General features: G+C 35.4%; 1 protein-coding gene across 1 annotated transcript in view; it reads left to right on the top strand.

Annotated features, from left to right (window-relative positions):
- The window catches only part of ESR1 (estrogen receptor 1), a 169043-nt gene that overhangs the window by 101860 nt on the left and 48690 nt on the right, over nt 1-18493 (top strand). The window contains 1 exon segment of the mRNA XM_040552612.1: nt 9802-10137. Coding sequence (XP_040408546.1) covers nt 9802-10137 — 336 coding nt within the window.

The raw sequence follows: 18493 nt of genomic DNA, 5'->3' as shown, positions 1-18493 counted from the left end.
CAAGCGCCCTATGGGATCAGAACAGGGTGCTGATGTGGCTATGAAAATATTCACTATAATGTTAAATGCTACATCCTTTTTGAAGAATCAGTTATTTACCTGGTAAGGTATTTTTAACAACTCTGAGAAGTACATGATTCTGTCAGCTGGTATATGCTGATGGCTTCCCAACCTCAAGACATATTAAATATGGTGATCAAGGATTGAGAGCTCATTTAGTATATCCAAATGGTGATCATGAATACGCCTACGGGTATTTATTGTTTTGGAACAGCCTGAATTTCATATTGTCTAGAGAAGATTCTCTGTTCAGAAGTGTCATTTCTCTGGACTATGAAATCACAGTGTATTTGAAACCTACATCCTCCAGTGCTGCCCAAAGAGATTATCTGAGAAGACTTCAAAGATTACTACAGTACAGCCCATGGAATAAAAGTCTGTTTGATGTAGCAGTGTGCTATAACCACAAGTCAGGTGCCTATAGAAACATTCATTAACTACTAGAAACAGGGAGGAAAAAACATTCCTCTTTTCAGGTTTTCTCTTACATTCTGTTGAACCAGGTACCCAACTGTAACCATATGAGAATTCAGTCTAGTTCAGTGTGACAATGTTGCTTAAGTTTAAGACAAAGTTTTACAGGAAAATAAAAAGCACTTGGCAAATTTTCCATCCCCTCAGAGAACATTACTGATTTTTTGTTTTTAAATGGAGAGAGCTATACTTCCTCGATGAGTGCTATATTTTTACATGTTAAAAAACAAACAAACAGAAAACAAAATAAATAAAGTAAAAAAAAAAAAAAGAAAAGGTTAGAAACAAAATAAATAAAAATAAAAGAAAAAAAGAAAAGGTTAGAGAGTTATTAAAATCATTCTCAGAACCACAGTTAAATCTATGTCTGATGCAGCCACTGGAATGACTCCAGACTTTCTGGTTTTCCATGTAATTATCTTTTAATGAAATATTATATCAAAAATAGAAATTAGTGAATGAGGGCAAATGGTTTAACAATGTGAAACTATTTTGGTTTGTCTGAGGAGAACCTTTATGATATTTATTGGACATACTGTTCCGTACTCAGCCAAATAACTGTGTAGGTGGGGCCTGATAAATGTACAAGGAAAAGTATGTAACTGTAGGACCTTGGGCTGAATTGATGGGCTGAAAGCGTATACTTAAGCATCATTTGAAGCAAAGTTTCGTGAGTTTAGAGCAGGCTCTTGGAAAAGAAGATGGAGTGGAAACCTGGCTTTTTAGTGAAATGTTTCCTTTTCTCCACTGTACAAATGCAAAGTGGATTATTGCCATTGAAATATAATATTGCATTGCTCTGCCCCCAAAATAAGAAAAAGAAAACATTATTGTTTTTGCAAATATATTTTTTCTCTTTCTACTTCATAAAACAGTCCAGGGTGGAAGGAACATCAGGAGGCCTCTTGTCGGGCCACCTGGTCAAAGCAGGTTCAACACTGAATTCAGATCAGCCTGCTTAAGACTTTTCCAGTCAGGTTGTGAAAATCTCTAAGGACAGAGATTTTGCCCTACCTGACAACCTGTTTTATGCTTCTTTATATGCTCTAGCTAGTCATGTAATAATATTTTACTACTGAAGAATTGTTGATGTTTTACTATTGAACACTATTTCTTTGAGATTGTAAAGCCAATTATATCTACCTATTTGTTTACATTCTCTTTTTGGCCATTTACATTCTTTAAAGATCCTAATTAGAAATTTATTTTTAGTTGTGATATTACTTCATGACAGATACAGCAGAAAGATTGTCCCTGTTTAAATTTTTGATAGTTTTAAAATGAAGTTTAAGATTCCTGCTGTGCCTCCAGCTCTGTCTCCCGCTTGCCCATACTGAAGGTACCTCCCAGTGTTGTAACTGCTACACTTTAGAAATTAGATCTAATTTCTAAAGTGTAGCAGTTACAATTTCTCTCTTTGAGAGATGTACTAATGGCCTCATACTCCTAAAATGACTTGGCTTTTCCAAATCATGGTTAATATCTGGTTATTTTAAAGCCTTCATTGTGAACCCAAGAATGTTTATGCCTTCACCGTAAGAATTATGCAGAAATGGGGCTGTTGCCATAATTACTCCAGCCCAAATTTAGTATGATTTGTGCAGGAGGGTCAGCACTGAAAGTGATTCAATTGAATGATGGATTAATTGAACTTCTGTTGCTCCTCTTGTACAAATCCTGTGGCACTCTTTAAAACATGTGCTATGAAGAAAGAATGAATGTCAAAATACATATCAGGAGGAAGCATGTCTTGGACCGTTATCTGTAGTTAGTAGTTTACTGGTTCTCGAACTGTGAGTTATGAAAAGTCACTAGAGACCCCAAATTACATTTGTCTGTTTTCTAACAGTAGTTGATGTGAATACTAGGACTGTGCGATGTTTAATGTGACAATCACCAAGCAAACTAGTGGAGCAGAATGTGGGGTAGACCCATGATTTCTGTATGTAAGCCCTGTGCCCGGCACCCCTTACTGCTGCATCTCTTTCTCTCTCTCTTTTCATAGAGGTAGCACTGATTATAGAGTGAGAAGTCCTAGTTAGGAAAGAGATAAGATCCATTAAAAAAAAATATGAAAAATTTCCTGGATTTTATTTTTGATTACATCACCTAAACTCCCAGGCTTCATTTGGTAGGCTGCTAACCAGCCACTACTCCAGTCCGGTAGTCTTTATTTTATTTTATTTTATTTTATTTTATTTTATATTATTTTATTTTATTTTATTTTATTTTATTTTATTTTAATTATTTTATTAGTTTAGTTTAGTTTAGTTTATTCATTAGGTGCTATACAACCATCTGATATGACCATTGTCCAACATAATTTAATCGCAAAAAAGGGGAACTGCATCCAGGTCCAATACTGGGTGAGGTATCCAAACAAGGAAGTGTCTTGAATTTCTTGAATGTATCTTGAATGTCTTGAATTCGTGGAGGACTTTGAAAATCAGTATCAGTAAATTGTTGTGGCAGAGAGAGGAATAACAAATATTGAGGTACATCAGATTCTGTTCTGTCCATTGTTGGAAAAATGGAGATTTAAGAGCCTGTCTAAGCCAATTCTCAGGACTATATTCACCTACTGATATAGACTGGCAAAAAGCTATTGCTTTGGAAGAATATAATGTTCAATGATTAGGCCCAGCTCCAGGGTGATGACCTAGTTGTAATACTTTTATTTCTTCCATTTGACTCGAATTATTACAGTAAAAGACTGTCTGTAAATATTAAACAAACTTTTATAAGCAATACATGGCTTAATTATAAATACCATATCCAAAATTATTTATAGAATCATGGAACGGTTTGGGTAGGAAGGGACCTTAAAGATCATCTAATTCCAGTCCCTCTGCACTGGGGTATTTACATGCAATGGAAAGAAAGCACTAAAAAGGAATAGTCTGCATTTACTAGGAATCCATAAACAAGCAGGAAAATCTTCAAAGCTAAAAACTCATTTCTGAGCAGGCAGTTTTTAAGTAGGAGCGTATTCTGTGTGTTAAAAGTTATTTGTTTTGAAAGCTAGCTCCAGTAAGACATGAAACAACACTGATATGAATGAGAAGCTATTGCTTATATGCTTGTTGCCTAGAAACAGAGCTCTGGTTCTCCACTTCTGGCACTTACCCTGCCTTTATATTTTGACTTGTCAAGTTTCCAAATCTACTGTGTTTCCACTACTTTAAATACTTGAAAAGTAATCTGAATGTCTGTCAAGTAAAAAGTGGAGGTTAATTTGCAGAACATTGACTATTGCAAGGATTCCCAGAGTAAGGCACGTGTACCATTAGTGGTACAGTTCCAAGTTATGTGCTAATGAGTTTTATGCAGTACTTGCATTCTACTGCCCATGGCTGGGGCAGTTACTGATGCCATTATCACTACGTGATTGAGCTGAGCTTTGGAACTGTAGGATGCCAAAGCACTGTGAGTAACGGAAAGATAGTGAGCTGAAAAGAAACATTTTCCATATCATTTATGTGGTTTCTAAGCAGTTAGAGGATAAAAAAGCCAGATATTGTGATAGAGATTATTTTTGTCTTTGATTTTTGACATTCTGACTGATAGTTCAACAGTGTGCTGATTCTCTGGTTGTACTTTCAGAAAAAAGAGGCACAGGATTTAAGAGTTCATTGGCTTGTTACTTTCCTGAATTTCTCCTCTAAACCTATCAGCGTCTGGCCACTGACAAAAGTAGAGAATAATCTAAAATACAATTGGAAGGAACATAAGTTTTCCTTGCAAAAGTAGAAAACTACTGCGTCAGTTACGAATATTAAAAGCAACTTCTATTATTTTGTTACAAAGCCCTTCTACTGTCACTGAATCACAATGTGGAAGCCAAGATTGTATCTACAAATATCCTGTTTGTTTGCATGCTTCAGGGCTAACACATGCTAAAAACAGAAAGCTTTTTGTGTGCCTAAAGTTTTAAGTTGAAATGTTTATCAAATAATATACAAGATACTTATGCATACCAACATGAGGTGTTACTTTTAATTTTCTTGCTTGCTTGCTGTATGATTTTAAGTCTTTACTTTGATTTTAATAGGTAAAATTATTTGTTTATAAAAGGTTAAATAGAAGCTCCTATCTCCAGTAGACTTTATATGGCAGTTTCTAGGACAAAATACTGTCTCATCCCACTGTATGGACCTGGAATTCTGGAGTCAAATCTGCTGTCACTTATGGTTGAGCAGCATATGCTGTACTTTTGCACATTTATTGAGGGAGAGTTAAGAAAATAAATTGCTTCAGTTGCTTTTGAATATATTTTTATGGCCTAGCCTAGACAATGATAATGAACTTCAAAGAAGGTGGTGACTTTAAACTATTTTAGTTTTATGTTATTGTGAGTTCAAGATAAACAGAACTAAACTAACTCAGGTTTACTGAATAAGATATTTAGAGGAAAAATACTGCAGCTGTGACATCCTTACCACTTATCACAAAAACAAAACAAAACAAACAACAACAACAACAACAACAACAACAAACAAACAAACAAAAAAACAAAAAACCTTTGTTCCTGGTTGGATTCTTTGCAAAGTTGCAAAGTGAGATTCTCAAATGTTAGAAAGTACAGAAATTATCTGTGTGACTTATATTCAACTGCCTTGTGGTGTGGGCTTACTACTATCCTTTGCCTTCAATAAAATTTTGAAGCTTTATTTTTGTTACTACTGTTAAGTATGTATCATAATGTAAGTAACTGATTCTGCAGATCATTTGCAATATGTAGGAATGTAAAGACTGTCCAAATTTTTTTTTTTTAGCTTGTGGACACAAGTACAAATTAGCACAGAGTAAGAATGTACACTTTGCCTTTAGTAAGAGCATGCAGATCTTCTGTTACCCTCTGGCACCCGTTTCCAATGGTAAGGTAGCTTTCCCCTTCTAGTGGCTTATGCTTTCTCAAAACCTTTAGCATTTATTTTTTAAGATGTGCACGTGTGCTGCAACTGCAGGGATGTCTATACAAATTTGCAGCCAAACTTGTGTGATGGCATGCATGCTGAGAGCCACTGTTGGATGGCTGAGATTCAGTGTTTGTCCAATGCATTGGTGATTTAGGATATTTTTTTAATAATCTAGAATTTATCTTTTGTTCTATTTTAATCACCTGTTTGCAAACGCTACAGAAGTGCTTCATCTGATTAAAGTTTGATTCTACAATCCCAATGCAATTTTATTGCTGATCAGGTTCTACTGAATTCCAGGAGTATGCAACTGCTCAACAGTTTTGCAGCTTGTCTCCATGGCTGAATTTAGATATGAGGCTTTACTTACTGTCTTTGAAAATCTTGTCTGTTTTAGCTTTACAATGAAGTGGAAATTGTTTGAGAGCTTTTGTAAGGTACACAGAACTTCCATCTTTGGTAGAACATTGTTTTTCTTAATATCTGGCAATTCAAGTTCCTTTATTGGCTGAGCTGTGGAATCAAAATTAATGCATTCATATATTAAAAAAGAACAAACTTACAGATCATGTCACTTTTGGCAATGAAACTAGCTCAATAGAATTGTCTTTTTTTTGGAATTAGTGACTGTGCATTACTATTATCTTTTTTTTTTTTTTTTTTTTTTTTAAGAGATAAAATTTGATTAAGCTGAAGGAGATTTGGAAGCACTTACATTTTTCAGAGAGATATTCACTCCCATTTCATCCAAGAAAATGAATAATATAATCACTATGTTGTGTAACCATCCAGGGGATAGGTGAAAAGTTAGTAGTAATTTCTATAAATCTCTTACTAGTGTGATGCTAATACAGATTCAAAGACCTCTATGTCCATCATCATAAAAGTTTCTGACAGGATGCAGAAGGAATGTGTACTGTCCCTTTCTTATTTTTTCGGATCTGTTCTCTACAAGATTTAATGTAGGCTTCCTAGATTTACTATTGTTATTATTATTCATGAAATAAAAACATAAAAATGGATTTGTGCAGGGCATTTCTTCAAAATTCAGGTTGTGTTCAGCTTCACTCAATGTACCATGTTTTTTCAGGGTGAAGAGAAGCCAGTGCAGATGAATTAAAAATAAAACTATTGCTCTCAGTTAGAATCTAGTTGATTTGTAAACAACTAAGCATGCTTACATTTGCTACCTGCCCTCTGTTATGTCAAATTATCATCATATCCTTGTTTTACACAACAAGACATGGCTGGAATATGTTTAAAGCAAAACAAACAAAAAAATTCTCGCCTACCTTCCAGTAATCTATGGCATAGAGACTTAAGCCAAAGGTACTCTACTTGCATGTATTAATCCTTGATGGTTTCTTTTTTCCAACAAAATTTGACCTATATCTTTCACTGTCATGCCAATATCTAATGTATTCACAAGTTCAGCTTTGTTTCTGCATGGTGTGAAGAAGAACCTCGTCAGCTGGTCTGAACCTTCCACTGGCTTCATATCTTATTCATCTTGCTACTCTGGATTTTGTCGGTTTGTATCTTACATGCAAGCCAGGCAGACCTAATCAATTCAGCTCTTTCTTGCACCAAACATATTCCACATTTCAGATAATCTTACATGTCTTTCACTTATCCCTTTTTATATCTTACATATATATGTATTTAAATGAGAAGAACAGAACTGCATATAGTGTTCGTTGTAGTGTGTCTCATGAGTTAACATAATCTGTGATTTATGAATATGCTTTGTCCTCCCTTCCTCTCCTGGTAACTTCCAACATTCTATTTACTTTCTAAACTAGCTTATCTGATGTTTTTATAGTATTATTGTAACCCTAAGATCATGTTTCTGAATTATGTCAGTACTGAATCCATCTATTTATGAGTATGTCGAACAGTGGAGGCCCCAAGGATACTACTAACTCTTCAAAAGGAAATTACTGCATGTGCAGCTGTAGAATTTGGGATGTGGGAAAGCTAGCAAATGCTTTAGTGTATACGAACCATGTGGTTTTGTTCACATGATTATGTCTGCATGTTTCAGATGGTAATTTCTATTCAACAACATTACAGTGATATAAAGCATACAACAAAAATATCTGTTATGGAAGAGCATGCATACTATTGAGTAGTCCAATGAAGTAAGCTATCAATGAGAATAACTCTAGGAAGATATTTTGCCAAAATAAGTCTAGCATTTTTTCTTGATAGCAAGGATCTCCCCCTCATCTTCTAAACAGAAATAGTCCAGAGGTAAGAAAAAATTGGTATTACTGAATGAAGAATGGGAGCAGCGATGCACTTCAAACTTTTGGCTTACAACTTGGTTAACTAATGGGAAAATGTAGAGAGGTCCAGTAGTAAGGGTGATGAAAGATTTTATTGAACTTGCTGTATATGGAAAGATTGAGAGACTAGAATCAGGAGGCCTGCTAGATTTTGAAAGAATTAGACTTATAGGTATTAATCTTCAAGTACTAATTCAGTGAAAATATCACCATATTCAAAGAAATGGGCACATTGATCTAAAGATCTACTCTGTTCCTTTGAGACTGGGAAAGGACACCTGCTGACATGATCCAAAAGCTATTTATCTGAACATTTATACAAAGAAATATTGGGTTTGGGATGAAGGTGCTAATAACAAAAACTGGGAACCTAAAGGCTTATATTTCTGTGGTATGAAAAAAGCTGAGCAAAGACTTTGTTTTCCTCTCCCCCATCCATTAGAAAGACCTGTATTCATTTCTTTCAACTGGAAGAAGTTCTCAAAGTTTTTTTTTTTTTTTTTTTTTAATTGTTCTCCTTCCTCTGTTTCTTGAATAGTTTTCCTCCTTCTTCTCTATAGATCTTTATTCCTTTGATTATCAAACTGGGAATGGTGCAGCTTTTCATGGGAACATATTGCACGGGAACTCCAGAATAACCCCTGTGCCCACCCAGCATTGGAAATGGAAGTAAGGGAACTGCTACCTACAAGGCTCTGACTAGTCCTCCTGCCATTTTGACGGGCATTTGGAGAGGCTCAGTAGCTGAGGCTCTTATTTCCTAATGGAAGAAGACCACACTGCAGATTATTTCCTTCTTTTTTCTCAGTTTCAGAAATGGGATTTGGGTGTTGCTAAGGGTACATACTGTAAATAGCAGGCGTCTAACTTGGGGGGTCAGCTTCTTCATCTCTTTACAAAAAAGTGAGAGGGAGAAAGAAGGGTTGGCCTAGCTTCTACACTTGTATAGTAGAAAACACTTTGTTTTCTAGTGATCTGCTTCAGTTAGGACTAATGAACTGTGGATACTGTGTGAAGTGGTGTGGTTCATGCATGGGCTGCCCACGCAAATGGTCTTCCAGGCTCTGCCGACCCAGCAGCAATGAGATCCTCAGTATGGTTGCAAGCGAGCTAGATCCTTCATAGGCTTCTCTTCACAGCTCAGTTCCTTGTGTGCCTTCCTTATTATTTACTCATCCCCCATCCCCATTCGATAACTGATTTAAGTTTTTAACTCAGCCTCAGAATGCCTGTGCCTTCTCCACTCAGAAGCAGCCTTAATCTTCTCTTTATGGTTGGAGTCCATGTGGGCTTTATCATTATATTTTGCTTGTAACTTTTCCACAAAGGGAGATTTTGTTCTACTGTAAGGTCTTACGTTGTTGTTCTAATTAGTATGGCTGACTTGATAATTTCCAAAGGTTCAGGGTCATTCAGTGTTAAACACATTGCAGAAATGTGCAGTAATGACAAAGATAGTTTCTCTTCCAGTTGTAACAGACGTTTGACAGTAGATCTCCCACAATAGATCAGAGGTTGCAATTATCTTCCCTTTTCTTGCTTTTGTTTATCTGCTTATATGGCAATCTTTATTGCTGTATAAGCCCATCTTATGCTGGGAACTTTTCTGGATAGTTCTGATGTAACTAGGAAGATCACACAGTCAGTAATAATGTTTAGTTAAAACTGGTGAACTTGAGCAAAACCTTCTTGGATAGTTTTTGAGAGCTACTTCTGTGATCCATCTAGTCCACTCAGATGGTGAAGTTACATTGATCAGTCATTGAAGAGTTGCATGCTAGAGGTTGGGACATGACCTTGAAGTTAGTGCTTAAAAAAAGATGTTTATTTCCAGGTACTGACTTCCTTTTGTCACTATTCCTGACACTATACTTTTTGAAATACTTTTTCTCTCCAACTACTCATGTAAGATTCCATGTGTAGGAAGAAGCCTTGACAAAATAAACCAGGCATTAATGCTCCATGGGTCTATCAACAACAGATTCTGATTGGCTGAGGCCATATTTACGTAATGCCTGTGTTTAAGGAAAGGAGTTCATTATATTCTTGTGTGTCTCTAGGAATCCGGAAAGACCGCAGAGGCGGGCGAATGATGAAACAGAAACGGCAAAGAGAGGAACAGGATTCCAGGAACGGGGAGGCTTCTTCTACAGAGCTGCGAGCTCCCACCCTTTGGACAAGTCCACTAGTGGTTAAACATAACAAGAAGAACAGTCCAGCTTTGTCCTTGACAGCAGAACAGATGGTCAGTGCCTTGCTGGAAGCTGAGCCACCCATAGTTTATTCTGAATATGACCCAAATAGACCATTCAACGAAGCATCTATGATGACCCTGTTGACCAACCTTGCAGACAGAGAATTAGTGCATATGATCAACTGGGCAAAGAGAGTTCCAGGTAAGGAAAGAGAGCCCCAGTGGAGCATAAAAGGCTAAACATGACATGATTACAGATACAGTTTTAAATTCCTAATTTCACGCTAATTGTTCAAATTAATTGTTCAAAAAAGTATAAATAATTAAAAAAAAATCACAAATTTCATGTCATATTGGTTGATTGAAAACTACAGGGCAATGTAAGTGACTTTAAATCTTTTCCTGACTGTAAGTGCAGGAAAAGATATTTTCTCTGCATTATTGAATATTGTATGGTTTGGGGAATATAAATACTGTTTTCAGATTAAAAAACAAACAAACAAAAATTCAAGCTAAAATAGATTAATAAAAGCTGAATCTAATCTGTTTGATCTAAATACATTAATTATTTAGTTCCCTTTTAAGATCAAGTTTACTCAGATTTTTGTAATATATCTCAACATTTCTACCAATCCAAGTTTCAGTATTATTAATTTAATTGTCAGTTTACCATTTCAAACATAAATTAGAACTCTTCCGTAAGTTTTGGGTCTGAAAAGAGATACAGAATAGCAATTTTTTTCTGAATATTTTTTCCCACTGGAAGTGGATGTTGTTATTTTTAACATTTTGTTGCATCACAGTTGCTTACCTTTAACCCCTCATTTCTATGAGGGAATTTAAGAATTGAGAGACCATTTTGGTTGAAGTTATGTTATACATTTTTTCATGTGGTTTAATTAATTAATATCAGTGAAATGAGAGTGCAGTTTCATAATTAAGGTTCATCATCTTTAAAAGTGTCAGTCTACAAGGTTTCTTTTCAATAAATTAACATTTAAATGCTTATTAAAAATTTATTACAGATCCTGTAATTTTACTTTGTAAAATACCAGCATACACAATAATTTGTACTTTAAATTCATTGGGATTCAGATTTCTTAAAGTTTTTACTGGAGCTGTTTATTTCATTAACATCATGTAGCTGTCTTATGAAAGGATGTTGGAGAACACTTCCACCATTTTCACTCACTATTACAGAGTACATTACCTCAACAGCATTACTTGGGTTATGCCGTTTTTTTGTTTTTCTTCATTTAAACTTGGCAAGACTCTTCCTGGTAAATCAATAACCCATAAAAGCTGAGTCTTTTCCAGTCCTTATGGGTTCCTTTTTTAGCACTTTTCACATGTCACTTTGTGGGCTCCACCTATGACCAATGAGAACCTCCAAGTATTCAATTTCTCATCATATCTCATAGGAAATCACCTGAGAATTTTATTCTTTCAGTGGCTAAAGCCTGATCCACAGTCTGTTCAAGTCAAGGATGCATTCTTCTGTTAATCTGATGTGCTTTGGATCATGCCTTTAGAAAATGCTTTTGGAAGATGAACATATGATCGTAATATTAAAGTGATACACTATCAAAACAGCTGAATTCAAACAATATTTCTACTGATTTTAGAGAGATAATTAATCTAACTCTGATAAAAAAAAAAAAAATGTTACTTTAAACCCAATATCAATACACCACATTCTAAATTCAGTAAGTTTTCCAACTGGAAACATTTGTTTTCTTTGACATTTGATTTAGATAGTTAATGTAATTAATCAAAATGTGTTTTGGTATATAGCAACAGTGTTAGGGAACTCAAATCTATTTTTTATTCAGAAATCTCCATGGAACTTCTTGTTCCAAGATGATTACATCCAGGAAAGATCAAAACCCAGCTTGCTTTGCCAAATATATCCTTTGTTTCCTAAGCAAACTTCTGATTTGGAAAACTGAATGTATAAGGTTATCAACTATTTATGTATGTCCAATGTATTTTACATTTAAACTAATTAAACTAAGACAAATGTCTCTGTGTATATACATGAATAAGCGCTCTAACAGGTGAATTTTATTATAAAACAGATGAACTTTGGTTAAAAAAAAAAAAATCCCTTCCCTTCCCAGTCATAGTTGTATCAATTAGACACTTTATGAATAATCTTACCAAATGAAAGTTTTAACACAGAATATGAATAGTTTGGGTATTCTGAACGTATGTCTTTGCTTGACACCTCTTTGGTTCTTGGTATCCTGATTTGCACAACTGTATACATGTCCAAAGCATAAATTAATGTATTTTAGCAAGTGGATTTAAAAGAATTAAGACCCAATAGTTTATCTGTCTCTAGAATTTGCTTCTCTACATAGTTCTGAAAGGATTTTTTTTTTTTTTCAGGCGGGAGGATGGGGAGTGTTTTTGGTTCTAGAAAAGTCTGAGTGTTCTTAGTTCTTATATTAAATTATAGAAATAATAATCATCTTTCAAAGATGGGACTCTTGCTTGGATTGTTTGCTGAAGTTTCCTTCTGTAGCAATAGCTGTACTTTAAGAGAAATGTATCTGATAACATAAGTTGTTTTTTCACCTCTACAGTATGTTACATTTGAATACTGTCTTATTACTAGGAATTACACAATACTGATTAATTATAGTTTGGTTTTTTTTTTTTTTCATATTCATTATACATCAAAAGAGAAACTGAGCAACTGCTTTTTCTTTTATTTACTTTGTACAACAGCATTGTGGGATTCCACTCAGTTATTTTCTCAACTAATTTACTACAGTTTCGAGATTCAGAACCCAGGGTAAAAACATTTTTCTAAAGAGTGAATGTGCTTTTAACCTGTACCAAAAGCAGTTACAAGAAGCAACCTCTCCTACGCACTTCTCTCAAGCCTTGGAAGCACTGCACAAGTTCATTTAGTTAAATGCAGACTCCTAGCAGATGGAAAGGAAGGAGCAAAGTTGATGTGAGTTGCTGGGTTGAGAGCATATTTGCTGAGGATAGAAGAAAATTATATTAAAAGAACAGAAATTCAGTGAAGATGCAGCTTAAAAAGGACTTTCAGGATTGTGTTTGGAGTTTATATTTCCATGTAGGTGTTAAAAGCAAGTGTGTCGAGGCAACTGGTAAAGTCCTTCTTTTGGTAAGCCAATCTTTCTGATGATGTAAATAGGTGGTCATGGATGAAGAAACAGCTAATTAGAAGATGGACTTGTTAGAAATAACTTTATTCTACAAAAAGAAATAATGAAAACATTGTAATCAGCTGCCTAGTACAACATGGACAGAGACCTATTGTAAAGCCATGCTGAGGACAGTCTCTAAATTGAAGTGAGTAGCTTTGCAGATGTGCCCTGATTGTAAAGGTGACAACTCATCCAAATTTTTATTTTAAGTTGTTCAGCATTAGTTCAAAGTTCTGACTTAGTATTAACAAATTTGCATAAATTGACTCTTCAGTCTTGATGATGTTGACAAATTGCTATGGAAAAGAGAACTTGTGGCAGCTTGTTGTGCATAAGCTTAAAGAACAGTCTTCAGTATTTAAGTATAACATGATTGTTAACTGAGCTCATAACAAAGTTCTCCCATGACAGTGCATTTCATAATATGCCAAGTCCATAAAAGCTTGTTTTAATTTTCCTTTGAAACCTTGGCCACTGATACAAATGGGTTTGCCAGATGACGTGCAAAAAACTTGTACAGTGTCCTATGACATACACAAAAAATTCAGGATGCCCCACAGGACCTGTTCTTTACATGGCCTAATGGGTATTTTGGCTTAAATCCTCCCAGATGGCCTCGTTAAGACAGTAGTGATGCCTTCTGATTACCCTAGCCAGCTGGGATAGCAAGCAGCTGCACTCAATGCGGGTGCAAACAGATTGTGGTGGGCTAGAATTTTTGTCCACATGTAAACTGAGCTTTTTACCATTTAATTGGTACAAATCACTGAAAATCACATGTTAACAGGTATTAGAGGAGATGAGTAGCCGTCTTGCTCATTTCTGAATTATGTATTCCTGAAAAACATGTCTTTCTATTTTCTCCTTGGCCTACATAACATCTTGGGGATATACTACCACCTTCAATCTCAAATAATATATATTTTATTTTTTTTAGTTTAGTGAATTTTGTTCATGGTCTTTTATACAATGAGCAAAACCATTCATTTGCTATTCTACATAAATGTTGATACGTCAAGGGAATTAACTCACTGTGCTTTATTATTCACTTACTGTTTATATCATAATATCTATATCTAAAGTTCTGTATTCTCTAAAGGAAGCTGGTATTGCCAATGTAATGGTCAACATTTTTTTTTGTGGAGAGGATCTTGAGATGGTAAGTGACATAACAAGCTCACACAGTGAGCTCATGGTAGTGTGTAGCTTTAAGGAGAGTTTGTTGTAAGGGTGGAATCTTTGGCACTGCTGCTACAATCTTGTATAACTATTTACCACAAGTACAGTAGCTGTACAACTTAATAGCCCTAAAATGGTACGCTGGGCACACAAGCTTTGAAGTTTTGAGATGATTCACGGTGTTGTACTTATTTTATGGCTTCATGAACCGAGGAGATAAACGTTTTGGCACTGATTTTTTTTTTTTTTCTATTTCAAAGTCACAGAAGTTGCTATTTTCTAAAGATATTGTTTTCTTATTTGAACTTCTAAACTGCTTTGATTGTTAAGTTAGGAACAGTATGTAAAGAGGCCGACAATAGCCACAATTTTACATTGCACTTCAGTGACACCAAACCTTGGAAAAAGAAAAAAAAAAAAAAAGTGAACATGTAGTGGAAAGAAAGCAACCTTGTACAAGAATGGTGTATCTTAGTAGCTCTAGATGTTTTTAGGCATGGGGCAGTTTGCAGAGTTTTCATGTGCAGTTGTCCTTATGGCAGTAATTTACAATTAGCTTAAAAAAAGACAAGACTTGCAGCTGCTGTAACAGTTTTTTTTTTTTTTTTTTTTTTTTTTTTTTTTTTTTTTTTTAACAAACCTTCCAAAATAGCTGCAAAATAGCTTCTTTCCTTTGACTAGTGGTTTTGCTGTGGAGTTTTGCAGCAATGTTATTAGAAAAAAAAAATCCTATGCTTATCAGTTACTTTAATCTGTAAAAGTGATAGTCTAACTAATCCCCTGAATATAAAGGAAGCCAACAGATCTGTAAGTGAAAGGGGAATGCTAGCAAGCACCTGGATCTGACTTTATGGATGCTTTTTGCTAATTTAATTTCTGTGAAGTTCCAATTCATTGCCATGAATGCAAGAGATAAGAATCAGTCCTTACAATGGAATAAGGTAGTCAGTCCTCATTTGAATTCAAACAGCAGATTGAGAGGTATCATGCAATAGCAAGATTATGTGAGGCAACAGAGTAAGGTTAAAACTATTGGATATCATATAAAAGCTTTCCATCACTGTGTTTTCTTACTCTGGGTGGCATCTTTAGTCTTTCATGTCTATACTGTGTAAAAAACAACAGCCTCCCCCCTTTCTCTCCTCCTTGGTCATCTTCTCGGTACTGTATGAGACAAAGCTGCTCTTGCAAGTAGCTTTTACTGTGACTATTTATAGAATTGTCTTTTAGTGCTTTTGAAATGCAGGGAGGTGTATTTCCTCCTGTAGAGAAATTTAAAGTAGAGAAAAGGACCAGACCATGTAGTGCAACGGTTTGCTGGTGAGATCCTGAGGAGAAGACACTGATTCTAAAGGATTCTGAAGAACGGGGAGAGCTACATGCACTGAGAGCTTGTGTCAGGTGGGGAAAAGCCAAAGCAGAGAAGGAACAGTTCAGCAGAAGTATTCAGAAAGGTACTTAGACTTTGGCTGCAGGTATGTGTGGGATCAAAAACTATAAACAGGCAGTGCTTTCAATAGCTGATACAATAAACTAGAAGACAGTAATAGCAGGAGGAAAAGGACCAGGGTTTGAATAACAGCTCTGATACTGGAAATGTAAGAGGTATCCAAATGCAGTGTTTTCAAACTCTAGGAGTGTAGGAGTGTAGAGGGGGAATTAATTGCATCAAAACTAGAGTTAGCAGGCTGACCAGCATCAAAAAGGCTCCAACAGGGAGAAAAAGTACCAAATTCAGCAGGATCAGAGGAAGAAGATACTGGGAATCTGTATTAAATTCAGCAACTCAGTCCTGGACTTCTTACTTATTCCTAGGGCTCTTGCTGAAGGACAGTAGTTTGTTCAGGGGCTCTTGGAAGATGTGCCCCTGTCCCTTTTCCTCTTCCAAGCCATTGTCTTTGAGCTTCATGCTCCAGTCTTCCCCCAGGAGTTTTGTGTCGGCGTGGAGAACAAGAATATGTTCAAACTGGGGTGATTCAATTGCGTAAATTTTCAGACAGGGGAAACAAGGCGAAGAGGGAAAAAGTATTTAGAAAACAATGCCCTAGCTCAACTCTTCATCCTCAAGGTTTCTGCATCTGGGTTAAGGCTTTTATGAGAAAGAATAGTTGCCTGTTAATAACATTAAGTGTGTATTTTCTATTACATTTTCTTATTCCAAAATGTTTCACATGAAGTTATGTTTAGACTGAATTTCTGAAAGGACTTTTAAATTTTAAAACTTGCTGATGTTTCTCCTTGGGGTTGCTGAGTGGAAGGCTGTGCGCACTGTCTCCTTCACAACCTAGCCTGGACCTGGGCACTGCTGAGGAGCAAGCCAGGACTCATCTGTGTGGCTGGTGAGAAGCTTTTGAAATAAAGGCAGGGAAAGAGAACTGTGTGTGGATACAGGAAGAGCTTGGGTATGGGCAGTTTTGCTGTAGACAAGAAGCCAAAGAAATGCAGAGGAGGATGAATTGAGGCAGATAACAAGATCACAGGCATTGGTACATGGGGATCCGTAAAAGCCCGTGCTCTAGTGAAGTATTTATATGCACATAAATAAAAGGAATTACTATTTGCTTCCTTTCTCTATCTGAGACACAGCCAGTGTCCTACAAACCCATCAGCATCTGCCACTTGCCATAAGGATGACCATAAAGTACATATTGCAGAGATAAAAATGTTGTAGAGATAGAAACACTGAATTGCTGAGGAAATTACTCTTCCATGATTACAGGCAAATCACCATTCTTCTTTGACCAGGTAGTGACTGATTCCCCAGTTTCCTCAGTTTCGTTAAGCACAAGGACCTTGCTTAGACTTAAATCAGTCTCTTCACAACTTTTTCTTCTCGTAACATCTACCTGCTTGTTGGTTTACATACTAGGAATATTAGTAAATTTTATTTGGTGATGATCCTAATCAGAAAATAAATGGAGTCTTTGAATAATCTCAGAAGTATACCTTTGAGGGTTTTCTAATGCATAGCTTGCAACATTTCATAATATTTTAAATTCTCACTAGATTTTCTTATAAAGTCATAAAACTAATTCTGCAGCTTTCCAGATTTTATTTCTTTGTCCAGATGAATGAGATTCTGAACATTAAGTCATGAGTTGATTCCATTATGCACCATTTGCTTGTATTTATTTTTAGCAAAGTTCTTTGGCTGCAGTTAAGAGCTCTATTTCGTATGTGAGGTGATACTTTTTTCAAAATTATGATAAATGTCAGTTATTCTTTCTTATGTTGCAAAAAAGTTCAGTAATAGAGTAATTCCTGGAAAGGGCTATATTGTCTTCTCATTCACAGGGGTAGTTACTTTGAAAGGTGACTGCAAAGAGCTACTAAATCAAGCATGTTATCCAGCCTTCTAGGTGCCTCATATTTAGTAAAGCTGTAATAAGATACAAGTTTCTAAACTGACAAAGAATGACAGAAATTGTCTTTTACTTGTGTTGCATAGCTATAATTATTGTTCTTTGTGCAAAGGAACAAAAAATGTCTATTGCCCTTCTAAATAAATGTGTTTTTGTTAAGATGGAGGTGAATATGTAAAATGCGCTGCAAGTTCTCTCTCTTTTCACCCACCTCCCCCCCAATATGTTTCTGATGTTTAGAAATGAGGAAATTAGCTAACAACATTTTTCATTACATTTTTGTGACAAATCAATAAAAGTTGTCACAAAGTGTGTGCTATAATGTTTGTCCTCCCAGAGATGTCTTAGTTCCCTCCTTTGTTTTTGGAAGTGAATAGTCTGAAAACAATTTACAAAAGCTTCCAATATCATCCATTTTTTATCTCAGCATAATAAATATATTCTATTCTAAGTGGTTTTTTTTATTATTTTATTATTATAATGGCATTCTTTAGAACCATGAACCTCAAATACATGTTTATCTAAATGTCCCTGAAATTAATATTTGCTAAAATATAAACTTAAATTGGAATATGAAATTATCTTGTAAATCTCTGTTTCTGCAAGTTTGTACATATCCAAACACATTTGATAAGATTATGGAACTATCCACATATGTAAGGTTCTTTTTGTGCACAGTAGTTTTAAAACCAAGACCCAAAGTACTATTACAAGGCTGAATCTGCTCAGAAATTTCCAGACTGAGAAGTATTTGAATTACAAGGAACAATGTATATATAAGTAATCTTGTTTAGCTTTTTGTCTTATAGTGACAGATTAGAAATAATACCCA

The sequence above is a fragment of the Cygnus olor genome, chromosome 3, assembly GCF_009769625.2.
Source record: "Cygnus olor isolate bCygOlo1 chromosome 3, bCygOlo1.pri.v2, whole genome shotgun sequence".
Lineage (NCBI taxonomy): Eukaryota > Metazoa > Chordata > Aves > Anseriformes > Anatidae > Cygnus > Cygnus olor.
This window is presented reverse-complemented; position numbering and strand designations above follow the sequence as displayed.